We start from the raw sequence: 22038 nt of genomic DNA, 5'->3' as shown, positions 1-22038 counted from the left end.
TTACTGGAGTACACTAACCCCTAATTGGGCTCTTTTCTTGACACATAGTCAAGTTTAAAAGTAGATTGTTGTAAGGGTGTATTATTGTCATATCCATTCTGGATTCTGAGTGGTAAAATCATAGCTGAAAAATGCCTGTATGTATGTGTATACACTTTCCGCCAAGACAGAAATGCCAAAGAGGTTGGAGTTGCAATCTACTGCAGACACAGCCTGCAGAGTTCTGCCATGCTATCCAGGTCTGTGCCCAAACAGTTCGAGCTTCTACTTTTAAAAATCCACCGTACCAGAAAAATGTCTCTTAAATGTTGTCGCTTGTTACAGACCCCCTCAGCCCTCAGCTGCGCCCTTGACACCACATGTGAATTAATTGCCCCCCATTTATCTTCAGAGTTTGTACTGTTAGGTGACCTAAACTGGGATATGCTTAACACCCCGGCCGTCCTACAATCTAAACTAGATTCCCTCAATTTCATGCAAATTATCATGGAACCTACCAGGTACAACCCTAAATCCGTAAACTCGGGCACCCTCATAGATATCATCCTGACCAACCTGTCCTCTAAATACACCTCTGCTGTCTTCAACTAGGATCTCAACGATCACTGCCTCATTGCCTGCGTCCGTAATGGGTCCGCGGTCAAACACCCACCCCTCATCACAGTCAAACGCTCCCTGAATAAAGGTGAAATAAATCAAATAAAACATTTCTCCTTCAACCAAATCCAGATAGTTGATGTTCTGAAAGAGCTGCAAAATCTGGACCCCGAAAAATTAGATGGGCTAGACAATCTGGACCCTCTCTTTCTAAAACAATCTGCCGCAAAACCCCTATTACTAGCCTGTTCAACCTCTCTTTCGTATCGTCTGAGATCCCCAAAGATTGGAAAGCTGCCGCGGTTCTCCCCCTCTTCAAAGGGGGTGACACTTCAGACCCAAACTGCTACAGACCTATATCTATCCTACCCTGTCTTTCTAAGGTCTTCGAAAGCCAATTTATCAAACAGATCACTGACCATTTCGAATCCCACCGTACCTTCTCCACTATGCAATCTGATTTCCGAGCTGGTCATGGGTGCACCTCCGCCATGCTCAAGGTCCTAACGCTATCATAATCGCCATCGATAAAAGACAATATTGTGCAGCCATATCCATCGACCTGGCCAAGGCTTTCAACTCCGTCAATCACTGCATTCTTGTCGGCAGACTCAACAGCCTTGGTTTCTCAAATGACTGCCTCGCCTGGTTCACCAACTACTTCTCAGATAGAGTTCAGTGTGTCAAATGGGAGAGCATGTTGTCCGGACCTCTTGCAGTCTCTATGGGGGTGCCACAGGGTTTAATTCTCGGGACGACTCTTTTTTCTGTATGCATCAATGATGTCGCTCTTGCAGCTGGCGATTCTCTGATCCACCTCTACGCAGACGACACCTTTCTGTGTACTTCTGGCCCTTCTTTGGACACTGTGTTAACTAACCTCCAGACGAGCTTCAATGCCATACAACTCTCCTTACGTGGCCTCCAACTGCTCTTAAATGCAAGTAAAACTAAATGCATGCTCTTCAACCGATCGCTGCCCGCATCTGCCCACCCGCCTAGCATCACTGCTCTGGACGGATCTGACTTAGAATATGTGGACAACTACAAATACCTAGGTGTCTGGTTAGACTGTAAACTCTCCTTCCAGACTCATATTAAGCATCTCCAATCCAAAATTAAATCTAGAATCGGCTTCCTATTTCGCAACAAAGCATCCTTCACTCATGCTGCCAAACATACCCTCGTATAACTGACTTATCCTACCAATTTTTGACTTTGGCGATGTAATTTACAAAATAGCCTCAGCAAACTGGATGCAGTCTCTCATAGTGCCATCCGTTTTGTCACCAACGCCCCATCTACTACCCATCACTGCGACCTGTATGCTCTCGTAGGCTGGCCCTCGCTTCAGATTCGTCGCCAAACCCACTGGCTCCAGGTCATCTATAAGTCCTTGCTAGGTAAAGCCCTGCCTTATCTCAGCTCACTGGTCACCATAGCAGCACCCACCCGTAGCACGTGCTCCAGCAGGTATATTTCACTGGTCACCCCCAAAGCCAATTCCCCCTTTGGCCCCCTTTCCTTCCAGTTCTCTGCTGCCAATGACTGGAACGGATTGCAAAAATCACTGAAGCTGGATAGTCACATCTCCCTCACTATCTTTAAGCATCAGCTATCAGAGCAGTTTACAGATCATTGCACCTGTATGTAGCCCATCTGTAAATAGCCCATCCAACTACCTCATCCCCATATTGTTATTTATTTTATTTATATATACATTTTAAAAAATTGCTCCATTGTACCACAGTATCTCTACTTGCACATTCATCTTCTGCACATCTCACTCCAGTGTTTATTTGCAAAATTGTAATTACTTCTCCACTACGGCCTATTTATTGCCTTACTTCCCTAATCTTACCTCATTTGCACACACTGTACATATACTTTTGTATTGTGTTATTAACTGTATGTTTGTTTATTCTATATGTAACTCTGTGTTGTTGTTTGTGTCACACTGCTTTGCTTTATTGGCCATGTCACAGTTGTAAATGAGAACTTGTTCTCAACTGGCTTACCTGGTTGAATAAAGGTGAAATAAAATGGTAAAAATACTGTATGTGGGAATGTCTTATGTCCGTCCTACATGTTGTGTTGGTACATGGAGTATTCCTCAACTGCATATATCATAAATTGCTATTGCAAATAGAGGTATTATGTTCAACAACTGACATTTTCAGATATTATTTTGACAAACACACTTTGGTGCTTACAATTCATTCTCCATTGTCATAGATTTGGTGGGCACTGTCATCTGTGATCTTTGTCCTATGACTTTCTCTAAGCACGTACTGATGAAACTGTCACTTCATATTTTTTTCTTAAAGTCTACACACGCTCTACATTTATTCACTCTGTGATAGGTTTGGATCCTATATGCTACTTTTATTATTGTCCCTTAAATGGTTCTGTAAATGTGTAGAATGGGGCATAAAGGGAAATACCTCTACTATTAAATCACTACTAGATATGGAAAACAGCATACACATTTGGCTTGTGGATTCATTTGCCTATCTATAACTAATCATAATTCCATTAGTTTTTACATAAAAAAGAGAATACTTCAAAATGAGAAGATCCTGCAATGGAAAAGACAACTGCCATGGAAAAGACAACTGCCATGGAAAAGACAACTGCCATGGAAAAGACAACTGCCATGGAAAAGACAACTGCCATGGAAAAGACAACTGCAATGGAAAAGACAACTGCCATGGAAAAGACAACTGCCATGGAAAAGACAACTGCCATGGAAAAGACAACTGCAATGGAAAAGACAACTGCAATGGAAAAGACAACTGCAATGGAAAAGACAACTGCCATGGAAAAGACAACTGCCATGGAAAAGACAACTGCCATGGAAAAGACAACTGCCATGGAAAAGACAACTGCCATGGAAAAGACAACTGCCATGGAAAAGACAACTGCCATAGAAAAGACAACTGCAATGGAAAAGACAACTGCCATGGAAAAGACAACTGGGTGGACATAAAGTGGAAAGGAAGGGAAATAACTCACACCATGCAGCAGGACACCTTGAGCTGTGGGGTCTTTGTAATGCAGGTTTGATAGTTATATTTTCAATAATGAATGGTTAGCTGTTATGTGACAATTAGGTCAAAAACTCTATTTAATTTTTTGGTGTAGATGGCCATGGAAGTTGAACAGAACTTCCCCAACATCCCCTCCCAAAATGTTACGGAACCTTCAAAAACACATGGAGCAACTGCGAAAAGAAATGACTGAGGATATACTAAAAATGTCTGGTATGCAACAACATTTAATTCAAAGTAAATTAACATTCTTTATTTTTATGTAGTTGTGTGGGACACCCATCATGTGTGCCACTGATAAAGAACCTGGATGTGGCCCAAAGATTGTCTGGGTTAGTAACTTTATTTAACATGTTTATAATCTTTTGACAACGGTGACGGCATGTAAGACAATGTACGAAATAACACAATGGATGGCTAATTCGTCATTCGTCATACTGCATTGATATTTGATATTATTTATATTATTTGGTTTTGATTGAATGTGTTGCATGCCAACGGTGGTTCCATGTGCTGTGCCTAGGAATGAAGACACAAGAGGTCAACAGAGTAAAGAACACAAACTGGAAGTGCAGTCTTTGTTGTTGAAAATGTATGCTATACCCCATCCACACTGAAGAGGCTCTGACATGTACATCAACCAGGGATAAAGACAAAGTTAACACTGTGAAATGTTTCATACTTAATTGAAGTTGTGTCTGTTGACATGTTGGAAAAGATTAAAGGTCTACAATTTCTGTTAAATATGTCAATATGAAATGTTTATTCATTGATTTACTGGCCACCATTACTGTGGTTACATGTTCAGTATATGTATTGACCAGCAAACCCACTGCAGCCTACCTCACCAGCTCCCTCTCCATCCCTGCTTAGGACAATTAATAACATGACTCTCGTACTTTGCCCTTTTCCTTTATGGTTGATATTAACGACGAAAGGAGATATTATCTGTCTCTCTCCTATTGTGTACCACTGTTAAATACTGTGGAGAAAAAAAAACAGGGAAAATAAGTACTTAGAACTACCAATTATTGTAGATAAATATTAAAGAAAAGGGTAAACACAACACTGGGCTGAACCCCCTAATTGTCAAACTAATATTAATGTACAACAACATAGAAGATAGGTTATGGTTATGCAATATGGGTGTACATCCACTGCATGCTTCTTAGGTGTGTAATTGACATGACCATGGAGGTATTGCAAATGTGAAACTATGAAAAATGTACGTTACACCGCGTGACTTTACAGTACACAAACAAGAGTGTGCAATACAGAAGGGTAGTCAGCGGACATTAGGTCACATGACCAAGGAGCTATTGAAATTTTACATTTTGAAAAATTAATGTAAAAACTTGTGAGAGGAAAATGGACAAACTAAAGGGTGTGCAATGTGTAGGCCCACTGAGTGGACCTTCTGAACCTTGTTTGAAGTCACCAGGTCACATGACCAAGGAGTTATTGAAATTCTACATTTTGAAAAATTCATGTAAAACCATGTGAGATGAAAATGGACAAACTAAAGGGTGTGCAGTGTGTGTCTATGCCATCGGGTTAGCTGTTAAGATAATTTTGTTCTCAATGTTCACAAACTGAACTTCAATTAAAATACTCTGTCTGTTACTAAGAATTTGTAAGGTTCTTATTAAAATGAAACAGACAGAGGCCAGTCTACTTAGTCAGCAAGTTTATTTACAAAAGCTCTGCTTATCATTTCCTGTACATTGGTCTATATACCTCACATTTCGTCATAAATGTCCCTCCTCCTCTCAGAAACAATGACAATATAGTTCACAAGTCTTCTCCTACTCATACATACATTGTCTGCCACCTGTTGTGCAATCTACTACAAGCCCAAGGTCTCTCCCCTTCCTCGGTGGGGACAGAATGTCTTGTAAGGAACACAGTAGTGCAGCTCCTCTTATCATTACATACTAAAAAGGAACAAAAAGTCATTGTTCTAATTCTGACTAAAACTACACACATTAGATTTATGATTCTAATAAATTTCATACGATCATACAGTGACAGGGTAGAATTCTGTTAATTATAGTTCTACGTTAAATATACATCATTTAGTCATTATTCATAAAATTCCTAACATTAGCTACAACCAGTTTTGAAAGTGTTAGGAGTAATGGTTAAAGAGCTATTGAAATTATATATTTTTATTTACCAGACAGGCCAAGTTAACCAGACAGGGAAAGTTACAGAGCTCAGCCATTTTTTATATTCATATAAACTCTAATTTGTAAAGCGTTCATTGTTGTTGTTTTTTTCTTATCCTGTATCCCATCCATGGAGGAAGGTTGTATGATCAATTCTCATTTCCTAGGCCAGAGGCCTAGGCATCTCTTTGTTCATGCGTTGTCTTGTAAGTTAACTTTAGACTCTATATGCTTTGAATAATGCCTTGTAATGCTTGTTAATGCTTGTAACTTAAGCTTTATGCCTTGTATGTGAATTCATTCATTATACAATATTAATTAAATATCTGCCTTTGATATAGACAATTCTCAGACCAATTCTTGCTAGACAACGTCAACTCATTGCCTATTGCTTGCTTGTGTATTTGAATTATCATTATGGAGGCAGATGAACATTTTAGTAGGCTAATTGCTTAGTCATGAGATATATAGAAATGAATGTCAAAATAATTACAGCATTTCATGATTCAACTAAAAGATGTCCACCATGAAAATATTGTCGCATTTACATTGCGTAATTTATTGACAGTCTCTAATTAGCACCAGAGATAAAACTTTGTCACAGATGCACACCAGCCGACGGAAGCTAATTGGCGAAAGAAGTTGGCTAGCACTAGCTAGCCTAGAACACTTCAAGACACAAGCATGCATGCTTACTGTTCCTATAGACTTCTAGTTTAGACTTCTGTGGACGCTTGTTAGCACTGGCTCATGAATATATCTATAACTTCCTTCATTCTGGATGCAGAGACATAAAAACGGTATCCACAATAATATTCTGTTGCAGCTAGCGATGTTAATAAAATAATTTTTCTCAAAAAATCCCGCAAAATATTTTACTAAATAAATAAATTGCAGGCCCCCTGCAGTACCCCAGTTTAAAGCTAATTTGTTGTTTGTAGCCGGCAATCAGTAGATCCTCAACAAGAAGACCAAGTGTAATGTGTAAACCCATGTTTCTCATGAACAATGAATTATTAAACTAAAAATGGTGTTGACAAAGACCTTCACTGCTGAAAAATGTACTACATTTATAGGTAATGTATCCAGGGAAGTGTGAATGCTTAATCAAGACACATTGCCGGAATCGTAAAAGTGTCATGTTACACTAGGTTTACCTTCATGGCACTGAAGAAGAATTCCTAAGACAGATACTGAGGTCGTTTCCCAAATGGTACCCTATGCCCTATAGGGCTCTGATCAAAATAAGTGCACTATGTAGGGAATAGAATGCAATTTGGGACATTTTGGGACAATTTGGGACACACTGACTGACACTATGAAAGTTATTAACTAAAGTTATTAACTATTAACACCCAGAAGAGAGGCGCTATCTTTCTTGACCTCTCTGTGACCTGTGGTGGAGAGTAAGTCTGAAGGTGTTAGCTCCCCTGGTTAGAAAAGGTAGTTCAAATATGTTCATCATTTCTACAAACTTCCTACTCGTGGTTTGTTAACTAGGATATATTGTTTCATTAATGTCAAAGATATTCCTGTGTCTGGCCAAATATCCCTTCAACCCCAGCATGGACACAAATTTAAAAGAATAGAAGGAAATGATAGGAAGGGGTTGCTACTGGAACTGAAAAGCTACAAGCAAGGCAAACAGAAAGGTGGTGTATATGCTGTACAGCAGGCCCACTGGGCAAACAGAAAGGTGGTGTATATGCTGTACAGCAGGCCCACTGGGTAAACAGAAGCAGACTGGGTCTGTGTGTTTATATTCATGACATCTGCCTCCCTCTCACTCTCACTTTCTCAAACCTCTTCCACTTCTCTGAGGCTTGGACAAACAGTAGCTAGTGCTTTCACTGCTGCCCACACAGCTGCCCACACAGCTGCCCACACATTACTGTTGCTGTATTACTCTTCTCTCTGGGCAAGCTAACTGTACTGCTGGGGATGACTATTATAGGGCTGTTCACTTTCAATAAAAAGTTGGGCAGGGAGAGTTGTCGCTTGCAGCTGTGTCATCGTTTAGCCATTAAACCATAGTGGCCACCCCCTGTTTGATTCCAATTCCGTCATTGACTTTGTTCTTCTCATTAATGTCTGACCACTGGGACTTTGACTGAACCAGCAGCACAGGAGATTCTGTCTTAGTTGTGTTCTTATCCATAGAGGATGTTGGTGAGGATCCTGGTTCTGCTCTACCTGGTGGGGGCACCAGCCCTCGCACAAACCCTCTGCCAGCCTAGTAAGTTACTCAGATTGATCTAAAGAAGACGCTTATGTCCTCACAGTTTCTACTTGTTTTATTGCTTTTGTGTTTGGTTGGTTGTCATTCTCTAGTTTATATTAGTGTTACAAAATGTTATGTTTACAACCTCTCATTGTGTCCCTGAATGTTTATTTTATCTAGTTCGCCAAATATCTATAGTTTAATGTAGGGAGAGAGAGACTGTGCAATACTTGTCAGCTGATCAGAGTTTTCTCGAGGAAGAAGTTCACGTGAATGAGTATGGTTATAATGAGTATTGTCATGATTTCAATGGCGTTTGATGCTGTTCTGTTGTTTATGCATTGTCATGTACTACGTAGAGGTTTCTAGTTCAACAGTGGATGTTTGAGTGGACACACAGTAAATACTGTATGGTTGTACAGGTAGTTCTTTATCAGGACGGTTTGAGGAACACTTTGTGAGGGATCTCTTATTTACTGTTGGTTTCATTGTCCTGTTTCTTTTTTTGTTGGACTATTTTTGACCTCTCAACCCATGTGATTCAAGCCCACAGGTTTGTGTCCTCTAAAAGAAAGTGTGTTCTTGTACACTCATGGTGAATCCAAAGATGATTCAAATGTGTTTAAGACGGGGATGAGAATCACTCATCAAGATAAGTCTTATTCTGTCTGTAGATGCATCAAATGGCTACAGAGTGCGAATCAGCATCAAAACTGCTTTGGGAAATCAGGCCGTACGTACTATACTTTACAAGTGTTCTCTCACATCATGGGTCCGATATGAAAAGTTTTAAATACAACATTTAGAACTACATTGTGCTGGGTGATGAAATGTCCTTTTTTTTGACTGCAGTATGAATGGAATGAGAATGAAATGTTCCTTTTCCGAGCAACTATGGCCTTTGCCATGAGGCGGTACTACAAAACAGAAACTTACAAGTAAGAAAATCTACAGTTCCCTAAACTTGTGCCATATATTTGAACTGAAATCAAAGCACAGTGTTGTACAGCATAATGTTTTTTCCACTTCCTGCAAAGATGAATTTCCAGCATTCCTGTGTGCATATTTTATGACTTCTGTTCAAGTCAATAAAAATGTATTCCTGGTGTGTTGGTGTAATGCTGACAACATGGCATTCATGGCATTATGATGTTTGTGGGACTTTTCCAGTGTCGACAACATTATCGTGTGTAATCAGACTCTGAGGGTGTCCTTCTGGTTTGTGGTGATATCACCAGAAAACCCCACCATGCTTATTCCTAAGGCAGATGTGGAGAAAGCTGTGAGGTAATTTCTTGGTCTACTTTAAAAGGAAAATATCCTGGTATACACCTGTAGATGAACTGAACTCTGAAGTAAAAAGGTGAACGTAAACAGCCACCTGAGTATCTGATAGATAAAACAGAAAATAGATGTTATGCTTACAATCTGAACCACAAGGCAAGTGGTATTTACACAGATTCAGAGACCTGTAAAAGGTGAGATTTACCAATTGGACTTAAAGTAATTCCATGTTTTTTAAAGTTTTACCAGGCAAGTCAGTTCAGAACAAATTCTTATTTTCAATGACAGCCTAGGAACAGTGGGTTAACTGCCTTGTTCAAGGGCAGAACGACAGATTTGTACCTTGTCAAGTTGGGGATTTGAACTTGCAACCTTTCTGTTACTATCCCAGCGCTCTAACCACTACGCTACCCTGCCGTCCCATGTCTAATAGCATGTCAAGGCATCGCATCAACAACGCCTTCCTCCTGACAGATAGGACTCTGGAGTTTCTGGGCATCCAACCCAAACTGGCAGAGCCAGTCAACCCTGACACCCCTCCCTGGCTCATCGTGTTTGGAGTGGTCATAGGGGCTGTGTTTGCTGGAATCATCACCCTGCTCGTATCCTCTCTGCTTCAAAAGAGACGGTGAGTCCACCCTTTGACAATACTTCTGTCTCTCTGTTGATAATGCTGTGTTTTGTTATTGAACTATGGCTTATTCTAACCCAGGAAAGAGAAAGGGATGATGGAGGATGGACAGGATGAAGAGGACAGGCAGATGAAAGGAGTGGAGAATGGCAACGTCCTGGACGGCATCTACAACAGAGGACTCACAGATGACGATCGCTTCACAAAGCTGTAAAGGCTTCCCCTGTAAAATGCTACCAAGCAAGCACAGGATGGGCCAAGAGACATTAAAAACCATTACAAATAGACTTTTATGCACTGTGTCTACAGTTTAAAACTGCATTTGCTGTTTATTTTGGTTGTGTTTAAAACGATTTTGTGCCCAATAGAAATAAATGATAAATAATGTATTGTGTCATGTTGTTGTCACTTTTATTGTAAATAAGAATAGAATATCGTTTTAAACACTTCTACATTAATGTGGATGCGACCATTTATATTGGGCACAAAATAATATGAAAGACAACCAAAACAAACAGCAAATGCATTCAACAAGTTTGTAAAGTCACAAGCTTGATTTAATCATTGCATGCTAGGAATATGGGACCAAAAACTAAACTTTGGACTATTTTTAATAATACACATATACGTATAGGTGAATTTGTCCCAATACTTTTGGTCCCCTAAAATGGGGGCGACTATGTACAAAAAGTGCTGTAATTTCTAAACGGATCACCCAAAAGTGATGTAAATACCCACAAATTAAAGCTGACATTCTGCACTTTAACCTCATAGTCATTGTATGTTTTCAAATCCAAAGTGCTGGAGTAAAGAGCCAAAACAACCACAAATGTGTCACTGTCCCAATACCTTTGGAGCTCACTGTAAGTTTTTTTTTTAAAAACTGCTTTTGAGATAGGCTATAGCGAACACAACACCTTTCAGTTCTGTTTTATCCATGGCTTTAGTTAAGCATTTCTGCAAACCGAGTAGGTGGCATCTGGTCAACAATTGTAATGTATATTTCAAAATAATGGTCAAATAATAGAATCCCGTAATAAACAGTGATCTTGTTCATTTAGAAATCACGAGTACTTCTTATCAATCACAAATCTGAAAATAATGAAAACGTAGCTACAGAGAGGCACAAATATATCCGAGAGGGAGGAGAACCACCATGATAATTGATTTACATGTAACTAAGAAATTATTGATGTAATGTCTTCGCTAGCTCCAGCATCTAGTTAAACGTTAACCACCTTTTGAAGTTGTTTACTGCTTTGCTTTGCACAATGTGATCAAAACAGATGAACAGATGGGTTTAAATGTCGATTATGTACATTTCCAGTCATTGTATTAAAGAGCACCCATTTTGATTTTATATTGTTTGTTATGAAAATCTATTGTGTGAATCAAGAGGAAATACAAATAAACTGTCATTTAGATATGTCTCTTCCTTGGCTATTGCGGAATCTCTCTTTCAACCTCTCTAGTCTGTTGAGGGTTAAAACAGGTTAAACGTCATTAAGGCCTACCTCTTTATTCAGCTACAGCGCATGGAGAATGATTAAAGGCAAAGGGGGATACCTCGTCCGTTGTAAAACGGAATGCCTTCAACTCTCTCAATCAGAGAGGTGCTGTGGGCTGCCATAAATCGACATCCACGTCTTCGGTGCCTGGGGAACAGTGGGTTAACTGCCTTGCTCAGTGGCAGAACGACAGATTTTTACCTTGTCATGGACACACTATGGAACACAGAAACACATTCAGTCAGTGGCTGCAATTACACATGCATATGTGGTAGATGAGGTGTCAAATGTAACACGATTTGAATTTTACACACTGTTCTAAATCAGTTCCTCGGCAATAATGAAGTGGCTAAATGGGTGGCTCTTATCTTCCTTAATTAAATATCTCTGATGGGTAGGTCTTCTACCAGTTCCAGCTCTGGGTCCTTTTATTTATTTTGATCAAATATAGCATCAGCAACTCTAATGCAGCTGGCAACAAACTCAAGTGTGCTGTTCAAGTACCTTTGATGCCTCACCAGAAAGGACAACATGTTACAAAGGGAAAGCTTCTGTGATTAATTGATTTGAGAACACCAAAACAACCACATTGGAAAGTGACAGTGTAAGCTAGCTAGTCCTACAATTTTGATGATTCAATACATTTGAGGATCGTTATTAGCGTTTCACTAATATATAATTGAAAAAGTAACTTCTTAACTCAGGAAATAGCTAACAATAGCTTTGTTGTTTTTGACCTGGGTAAATTGAAAAGCTAGCTAACTAGATATATACTGTATCTAACTGTAGCTAGCTAGCTAACATTAGATAGCCACGTAGCTAACTAGCTATGTTCAATAAAGTTAAAGAGAAAGAACACCGACAAATATCATACCTAGCTAAAACCAGAGCAGAAAAAGAAGACTGTCACAGATACAGTAGTGTCTAGCTAACTGTCATGTGTTTCGGTCTGTTTCTGTACCTGTCATCCTCCATCTCATCTGCTTTGTTTTCTCCCTATCTCATATTATACTCTTTGGCCCTTCTGGGTAGATAGCCATGTGGACCCACCACTTCAAAGGCAATGTGTGAGTTTCCTGATCAAAAATCGTGAAATTGATTGATGAGTTGCAAGCTAGTGATGGCTTTAGGCTATGTTCTTCTCTAAATCCTCTCCAATTCTTACACAAATAACATTTCAGCCATGTCTTTTCAGATTTATAATAATATCACGTCTTTCCCTACTGGGGAGTGGTGTTGGATGCAAGAGGAGAGAAAATCTAACTGTACCAAGAAACAATGGACATACTCACTTCTCTACATGACCAGGGGATCCAGATTGGAGTGGCATCACGGTTAGTTCACACAGGGATCAACTGCATGCTATTTTATTTTATAATCTGAGTAAATATCTATGTAAAAACTTGTTTAGACAATGGCAATTTCTGTTATTAGCCTCTAGACGGGTAATTCTTTGAAATAACATGCCAGCAATGTAAATTACTTAAATGTTCCTTCTAGGTGGATGGAGCCAATCAGCTGTTGTCTCTCTTCAATTTCAACCAATACATATCCTTCAAGGAAATATACCCATGGTCAAAGGTCCCTTACTTCAAAAAGTATGCATCTAAATTTGAGATTATACGACCACTGCCACCTGTCCTGAACGATTCTTCTGTCTTCAACACAAATACTGTTAGTTGGAGAATGGAAGTGTGTGTTTGTGTGTTTCAAATCAAATCACATTTTATTAGGCACATGCTTCATAATCAACAGGTGTAGACTAACAGTGAAATCCTTACTTATGGGCCCTTCCCAACAATGCAGAGAGAGAGAAAATAGAGAAAAGTCATAACACGTCACAATAAAAACCCAATGAGTAACAATAACGTGGCCATATAGACACAGGGTACTAGTACCGGGTCGATATGCAGGGGTACATGGTAACTGAGGTAGATATGTACATAGAACTATGAATAAAGGCAACAGGATAGATAATTAACAGTAGCAGCAGGGTATGTGATGAGTCAAGAGTTAGTGCAGAAAGGGTCAATGCAGATAGTCCGGTTAGCCATTTGGTTAACTATTTAGCTAAATATTTAGCAGTCTTATGGCTTGGGGGTAGAAGCTGCTCAAGGTCTTGTTGGTTCCAGACTTGGTGCATCGGTACTGCTTGCGGTAGCAGAGAGAACCGTCCATGACTTGGGTGGCTGGAGACTTTGACCATTTTTAAGGCCTTCCTCTGACACTGCCTAGCATACAGGTCCTGGGTGGCAGGGAGCTCGACTCCAGTGATGTACGCATTACCCTCCAAGGGCCTTGAGGTCAGATGCCAAGCAGTTGCCATACCAAGCGGTGATGCAGCCAGACAAGATGCTATCAATGGTGCAGCTGTAAAACGTTTTGAGGATCTGAGGACCCAATGCCAATTACTTTCAGCCTCCTGAGGGGGAAGAGGCATTGTCATGCCCTCTTCACGACTGTGTTGGTGTGTGTGGACCATGATAGATCCTTAGTGATATGGACACCGAGGAACTTGAAGCTCTCGACCCGCTCTACATCCGCCCTGTCAATGTGAATGGGCTCTGCTTTGCCCTCTGTTTCCTGTAGTCCACATCTTGCTGATGTTGAGGGAGAGGTTGTTGTCCTGGCACCACACTACCAGGTCTCTGACCTCCTCCCTATAGGCTGTATTATCATCGTCGGTGATCAGGCCTACCACCGCCGTCGTCAGCAAACTTGATGTTGTTGGAGTCGTGGGGGCAACGCAGTCGTGGGTGAACAGGGAGTACAGGAAGGGACTAAGCACGCACCCCTGAGGGGTCCCTGTGTTGAGGGTCAGCACGGCTGATATGTTGTTGCCTACCCTCACCACTTGGAGGCGGCTCGTCAGGAAGTCCAGGATCCAGTTGCAGAGGGAGATGTTCAGTCCCAGGGTCCTTAGGTTAATGATGAGCATGGATGGTACTAGGGTGTTGAATGCTGAGCTGTCGTTAATGAACAACATTCTCATATATGTGTTCCTCTTGCCCGGGTGGGAGAGGGCAGTGTGGAGTGCAATTCAAATTGCGTTATCTGTGGATCCGTTCGGAGCGGTGTGTGAATTGGGGTGGGTCCAGGGTATCTGGGATGACGGTGTTGATGTGAGACATGACCAGCCTTTCAAAGTGTTTCATGGCTACAGATGTGAGCGCGACAGGGCGATAGTAATTTAGACATGTTACCTTGGTGTTCTTGGGGACAGGGACTATGGTGGTCTGCTTAAAACATGTAGGTATAACAGACTGGGTCAGGGAGAGGTTGAAAAATGGCAGTGTAGACACTTGCCATTGGTCAGTGCATGCTCTGACTATACGTCCTGGTAATCTGTCTGTTCTTGTGAATGTTGACCTGTTTAGAAGGTCTTACTCACATCGGCTCTTATATCATGCTTGCTTCAAAGCTGCCATACAAAGCATTTAGCTCGTCTGGTAGGCTCAGGTTACTGGTAAGCTCACAGCTGGGTTTCCCTTTGTAATCCGTGATAGTTTGCAAGCCCTGCCACATCCGAGGAGCATCAGAACCAGGGTAGTAGGATTCGTTTTTAGTCCTGTATTTTTTGCTTTGCCTGTTTGATGGCTCGTCGGAGGTCGTAGTGGGAGGATAGAGTTACGGTCAGATTTGCCAAATGGAGGGCGAAAGAGCTTTGTAACCGTTTGTGTGTGTGGAGTAAATGTGATCTAGAGTTTAGTCTCCTCTAGTTGCACATGTGACATGCTTGCAGAAATGAGGTAAAAACCAATTTCAGTTTCACTGCAGTAAAATCACCAGCCACTAGGAGCCCCTCGTCTGGAAGAGCATGTTATTGTTTGTTTGTGTCCTTGTGTCCTATACAGTTTGTTGAGTGCTGACTTAGTGCCAGCAACAATTTGTGGTGATAAATAGATATATAATATAGATGAAAAGTCTCTTGTGAAATAATCTGAACAAAAATATAAAGGCAACAGGTAAAGTGTTGGTCCCATGTTTCAGCTAAAATAAAATATCCCAGAAATTGTCCATACTGCACAAAAAGTATATTTCTCACATTTTGTGCACACATTTGTTAACATCCCTCTTAGTGAGCATTTCTCCTTCACTAAGATAATCCACCTGACAGGTTTGGCATATCAAGAAGCTAATTAAACAGCATGATCATTACACAGGTTCACTTTGAGCTGGGGACAATAAAACACCACTAAAATGTGCAGTTTTGTCACACAACACAATGTCACAGATGTCTCAAGTTGAGGTAGCATGCAATTGGCATGTTGACTGCAGGAATGTCCACCAGAGCTGTTGCCAGATAATTTAATATTCATTTCTCTACCATAAGCTGCCTCCAACATAATTTAAAATAATTTGGCAGTATGTCCAACTGGCAGACCACGTGTATGATGTCATGTGGGCGAGCGGTTTGCTAATGTCAACGTTGTAAACAGAGTGCCACATGGTGGCGGTGGGGTTATGGTATGGGCAGGCATAAGCTACAGACAACGAACACAATTGCATTTTATCTATGGGAATTTGAATTCACAGAGATACCGTGATGAGATCCTGAGGCCCATTGTCGTGCCTGTCATCTGCCGCGATCAACTCATGTTTTAGCATGATAATGCACAGCCCCATGTCGCAAGGATCTATACACAATTTCTGGAAGCTAAAAATGTCCCAGTTCTTCCATGGTCTGCATACTCACCAAACATGTCACCCATTGAGCATGTGTGGGATGTTCTGGATCAACGTTTATGACAGCGTGTTCCAGTTTCAACCGATATTCAACAACTTCATACAGCCATTGAAGAGGAGTGGGACAACATTCCATAGCCCACAATCAACAGCCTGATCCACACTTTGCGAAGGAGATGTGGGGTGGTCACATCAGATACTGACTGGTTTTCTGATCCACACCCCTACATTTTTTAAAAGGTATCTGTGACCAATAGATGCATATCTCCATTCCCAGTCATGTGAAATCCAAAGATTAGGGCCTAATTAATTTATTTCAATTGACTGATTTCCTTATATGAACTGTAACTCGCTAAAATCTTTAACATTTTGCCATTTAGAACCATGAGACTTCCTTATTAGGTATCGAGCACCAGCTGAAAGACATACCCCTCCCCTCCTAACCTTACCCGACGCTGCCGTACGGTCTTGACGATGCATAGAAACAGGATCAGAGAAACAGGATATTACATTTCAGGTCCCATTGATAGAATAGTCTCAAACAGAGCTTGTCCAATTTGTTCTCCAGTGATTATACTGTACGTTCGCCAATAGAACGGAGGATAGAGGCGGATTATTTATACGCCAACATAGTTTCGATAGGGTGCCCACACGCTGGCCTCTCTTACGCCGCCTTTTCCGAGTCTCGAGGTTTAGTTCCTGGTCCGGGGTGTGCAGTATTTCCTGCGTCACCGACTCAAGAAGAAGTCTTCATTCAAATCGTGTCACGCCTTGGTCATTGTATCTTGTGTTTTTGTTATATGTTTGGGTAGGCCAGGGTGTGACATGGGTTTATATGTTGTATTTCGTATTGGGGTTTGTATTAATTGGGAGTGTGTATTATTAGGGGTGTGTCTAGTTAGGCTTGGCTGCCTGAGGCGATTCCTAATTGGAGTCAGCTGATTCTCGTTGTCTCGGATTGGGAACCGTATTTAGGCAGCCTGAGTGCGCGTTGTATTTCGTGGGTGATTGTACCTGTCTCTGTGTTAGTCACCAGATAGGCTGTGATTAGTTTCACTCGTTTGTTGTTTTTGTATTTTCAGTTATTTCATGTACCGCATTATCTTCATTAAAAGTCATGAGTAACCTACACGCTGCATTTCGGTCTGACTCTCTTCAAACGACAGACGAAGTTCGTTACAAATCGAGGTTAGTAACAACTGTCCAGAAGCGGTTTCGGGTCATAGGAAACGATGGCAGAAACTTTATGTACAAAAAAAGTTAGGATTAGCGCAAAAAAAAACACACACACAATAGCAGAAACGGCAGCTACCCTTTTTGGCGACATTCTTTCATGTTTGTGTTTATGCTTGGGTAACTGGTCGTCAAAGTGTGTTTGTAGTGGAACTCACTGTCATTGTGTCTTTGTTCTGGCTCCAGGCAGACAGTGGATTCAAGTTTCAGTGAGATGACTTTCTTTGATGCTGAACATAGGAACAGCAAAGACGTCATTCGACTAGGTACTTTACACCTCCATAAAGTATATAATCTCAAACCAATTTATAACTTCATGAAGTCCACTCTAACTTCCAAAGTCATTCAAATACATATACACAACAGAGAAAAGATATCGATGATTTCAAAATGATTCTATACCATGAGAGTGTCATGACATCTGTTTTGGAGTATAGCAACTTAGCAACTGTTTCGAACTGGCTCTTAGCTTTTAACAAAAAGGGAGACAACGTGGAGATATATTTTTATTAAATAAAGTGAACAAAACTCAGCAGAAAACAAAAAGTCCTCTCACTGTCAACTGTGTTTATTTTCAGAACTTAACATGTGTAAATATTTGTATGAACATAACAAGATTCAACAAATGAGACAAACTGAACAAGTTCCACAGACATGTGACTAACAGAAATGGAATAATGTGTCCCTGAACAAAGGGGGGAGGGTCAAAATCAAAATTAACAGTTAGTGTCTGGTGTGGCCACCAGCTGCATTAAGTACTGCAGTACATCTCCTCCTCGTGGACTGCACCAGATTTGCCAGTTCTTGCTGTGAGATATTACCCCACTCTTCCACCAAGGCACCTGCAAGTTCCCGTACATTTCTGGGGGGAATGGCCCTAGCCCTCACCCTCCGATACAACAGGTCCCAGACGTGCTCAATGGGATTGAGATCTGGGCTCTTCTCTGACCAAGGTAGAACACTGACATTCCTGTCTTGCAGGAAATGATGCACAGAACAAGCAGAATGGCTGATGGCATTGCCATGCTTGAGGGTAATGTCAGGATGATCCTGCAGGAAGAGGACCACATGAGGGAGGAGGATTTCATCCATGTAACGCACAGCATTGAGATTGCCTGCAATGACAACAAGCTCAGTCCGATGATGCTGTGACACACCGCCCCAGACCATGACGGACCCTCCACCTCGATCCCGCTCCAGAGTACAGGCCTCGGAGTAACGTTAATTCCTTCGACGATTAACGAGAATCCGACCATCACCCCTGGTGAGACACTTTTTGCCAGTCCTGTTTGGTCCAGTGACGGTGGGTTTGTGCCCATAGAGAACGTTGTTGCCGGTGATGTCTGGTGAGGACCTGCCTTTACAACAGGCCTACAAGCCCTCAGTCCAGCCTCTCTCAGTCTATTGTGGACAGTCTGAGCACTGATGGAGGGATTGTGCGTTCCTGGTGTAACTCGGGCAGCTGTTGTTGCCGTCCTGTACCTTTCCCGCAAGTGTGATGTACCGATCCTGTGCAGGTGTTGTTACACGTGGTCTGCCACTGCAAGGATGATCAGCTGTCCATCCTGTCTCCCTGTAGCTCTGTCTTAGGCGTCTCACAGTGCGGACATTGCAATTCATTGCCCTGACCACATCTACTTGGTTCTGCAAAGCCACTTTTGTGAGTCAAAACATACTCATCTACCAAAATCGCAGCTTCAGAGACAGTCTTCACTTTTCGGCCGCTAATGTACGTGGCTATTCGATCAGGGATTGTGTCCTTAAATTGCTCTAGCATAATCAGATCACACAGCCCCTGGAAAGTCGTAACCGCAGAGGCAGAACACCAGCGATTCATCTGTGAAGATAACTTTTGCACAAACTCAATATGAGTCTGTTTATCAGCCCTTTTTAAAGTTCTAAATCATTGACGGTAGCCTCAGGAACCAATTCGTAAATCTGTAGCACAGCCATTTTAACCTTAGCATAGCTGAGACTGTCGGCTACACCAAGAGCTGAATATGCTTCCTGCGCTTTACCAGTCAACACACACTGCAACATTAAAGTGAGATCAGAATTAGGCCAACTCCTAGCATAAGCAACATACTCAAACAACGAAAATAAGTCTTAGTGTCCACCTCATTAAATTTTGTCAACAGCTGTAAGTTTCCAACAATATCATATGTGTCCGGGGCACGAACGAGCGACCCCTAGCTAAATCAGGGTCACCTTCCCTAAGCAAACTCTCCCCCAAGAGCTTTCCTTCTCTAACCAATTCTAGACCCTCTTGTTGCAGCTTGATTTTAGCACGCTCCAAATCCTGTTTAAATTCCTTTTCATGCTTAACACAATCAGCATGCTCCAAATCCTGTTTAAGTTCCAATTCCTTTCCATGCTTAACACGATCATGCTCTAGCTGTAACAGCTGAAAAAGACTACTAGGCTAACAGATGGAGCGGCCAATGTAACGAAATGGGGAGATGGCTGGGGAGGTGGGGATTCCTCAGCAGAGTCTGCCCCAGTGATACATACGAGTATGCCAATCTCCATCAGATTGGCCTTCAATATCAATCTAACATAATTGTTTTGATGTATATCACTAATTTCAACCTAGTAGTGTTCAGCGATATTCAACAGCTGTTCTTTAGTACATAATTCTAACAGTTCCTCTGATGGAATTAACTGGTCTACATTAGACGCCATAGTCACAAGTAACTGCAAAAAATAATTTTGCTCTGCCCCTCTGCTGAGCACACCAGACCAAACCACAACAAGAGAAGCACCAATCAAACTGGGCACCACAGGAGAGAGATGAGATATACCAGGAGCTTCTTCAAATCCTACAATAACGCAACCCTAGTCTTGGTGCGGATTTGCGATGCCCAACGTATTCCAAAGTGGAACATGTCGCTAAGCCTAACAGGGGAAAAGACAGGCTATAGCTCCGGGTCGCAAATAGCACTATCCCAAATATATATATATACCAAAATCTCCCACTGAGGTACACATGGGATTGAACTGACCTTCTCGGACCGATGTCCCAACAGTGAGTAGAGCAAGAGCTTCCAGCCTGGGCAGGGGCCTGGAAACTAACCAATGTTACTCTCTCCAACGCAGCATACAACCACCGCAGTGGCAAGTTTACCAAACAAACAAAGGCAACCAACCCTGGACCTACCAAACAGCGCAACTCAAAGAAAGTTGTAACAAGACATGCAAACAAAGCACCTCCAGTGTTTATCAAAACAGTGACTTCACGTTTTCTCCCCAACAAAATGCTCATATCAGTTAGCCTAACGACACTAGTAGTAAACCTACTTCCATACTTTCCAAGCCTGTTTGATGACATCATCGGACATCCAAAATCACGGATACGCCTCGGAGGCACTATGCCGAACACTTATAAGACTAGGCAGTGAATATCAACCAAAGCGCATCCGAATTAGCATTAACCCAATTAGCATTAACCCATAATGCAACAAAATACAAAACGCCAAAATGTTTAGCATCCAACCTTATGATCCCGGACGAGCCCCCACTTGTTTACACACCGGCTCGAAGCCGGTGTGTAAACAAAGAGGGAGAGGGAGACAAACAAGAGGGAGACAAACATTTTCATTAAATAAAGTAAACTATATCCAAGTAATAATGGAATGTGCAGTCAGTAGTGTGAGTGGATGCATGCACAGATGGTGATAATGAGGCGTGTTGAGAGATGCCAAAACAAATGAACATAAAGAAGCCTCAAAATGCCACGACCAAAAATAACAGTGTGTCTGCATGAAGAGAGTCTCTTCAATGTATGGGGTGTATTTATCCCTGGGACACTGTCCCATTTCGCTGACGACCCTCCCGGCTCCGCCCACCAACAAGAACAAAGAGAAAGAATTTGGCAGACAGAGTGGGAGGGTCGTCACACAAGTATGTTGCATAAACCGTTCACTCCCAAAGGAGATAACAAGACGAGTAACTTTACTTTAATTTACCCTCAGGTGTGCAGTGTGTTCTGGTTCCTAAAAGAGTGACTATGAGACTAGTGGTTGAAGAGATTCTGCAGTTCTCCCAGGGTGCAAAATGAGTTCTTGCGGACAGAGTTGATGCATTGATGCAATACATAGACTTGACCTCTGAGGGCAGTGTTGCACTGCCACAAACCTACATATCAGCACTTCACTGTTTTCAACATTACTACACATGTTATGTGTATAACCAGATCAGTTTGGCCAGCGCCGTGCAATATATGTGTTTTATACTGTATAAAACACAACTGTACAATCATGGTAATCACTTCCCTCATATTTTGTCATCTCTTTGTCATTAGGTTGGTATTGATGTAAATACTCAACTCGTCCATTCTTTCATTTACTGTTAGGACCATTCTCTAATTGGGCCCTAGACTTTTCATTCACAGTTTTCTTTTATTCCTCTTTCTCGTTGCCATCTCTGTTCTTCTTGTAAGCCCCGGGTCAATCTCCACACCTCATTTTTCACCCCAGAGAGCTATAGATTGTTTGTCAAATTTCTCAGGTTCAAATCGAATTCTCATTAAGATAGTTGGTTGATTAAGATTTAATTTCCCTTGGTTAGCCTGGTGGGACGAACAAACAGCAGTTTGGCCAAGGCCCCAGGTCTCTGCTAAATGTAGTCATCACACATTCATCGAAAAATTCTAAAAGCAATT

General features: G+C 41.5%; 1 protein-coding gene and 1 pseudogene across 1 annotated transcript; both read left to right on the top strand.

The window, feature by feature from the left end:
- Window positions 1-7777: 7777 nt before the first annotated feature.
- Window positions 7778-11375, top strand: LOC118358719 (collectrin-like). Its single transcript, XM_035736651.2, has 6 exons — window positions 7778-8051; window positions 8711-8769; window positions 8889-8974; window positions 9207-9323; window positions 9754-9948; window positions 10033-11375. Exons 1-6 carry the CDS (start codon window positions 7979-7981, stop codon window positions 10163-10165), a joined length of 663 nt encoding a protein of 220 aa, XP_035592544.1. The 5' UTR covers window positions 7778-7978; the 3' UTR covers window positions 10166-11375.
- On the top strand, window positions 11108-21435 carry LOC118358656 (magnesium-dependent phosphatase 1-like; annotated as a pseudogene).
- The last annotated feature ends 603 nt before the right edge of the window (window positions 21436-22038 follow it).

This window comes from Oncorhynchus keta, chromosome 26 (genome assembly GCF_023373465.1).
Source record: "Oncorhynchus keta strain PuntledgeMale-10-30-2019 chromosome 26, Oket_V2, whole genome shotgun sequence".
NCBI classification, from domain to species: domain Eukaryota; kingdom Metazoa; phylum Chordata; class Actinopteri; order Salmoniformes; family Salmonidae; genus Oncorhynchus; species Oncorhynchus keta.
This window is presented reverse-complemented; position numbering and strand designations above follow the sequence as displayed.

Excerpts from the sequence above, each read along its gene's own strand:
- LOC118358719 (XM_035736651.2), top strand. The coding sequence starts at position 7,979 with ATGTTGGTGAGGATCCTGGTTCTGCTCTACCTGGTGGGGGCACCAGCC. Across the intron at positions 8,052-8,710 it reads ACAAACCCTCTGCCAGCCTA|ATGCATCAAATGGCTACAGA; the intron begins GTAAGTTACTCA and ends TTCTGTCTGTAG. Across the intron at positions 9,324-9,753 it reads GATGTGGAGAAAGCTGTGAG|CATGTCAAGGCATCGCATCA; the intron begins GTAATTTCTTGG and ends CATGTCTAATAG.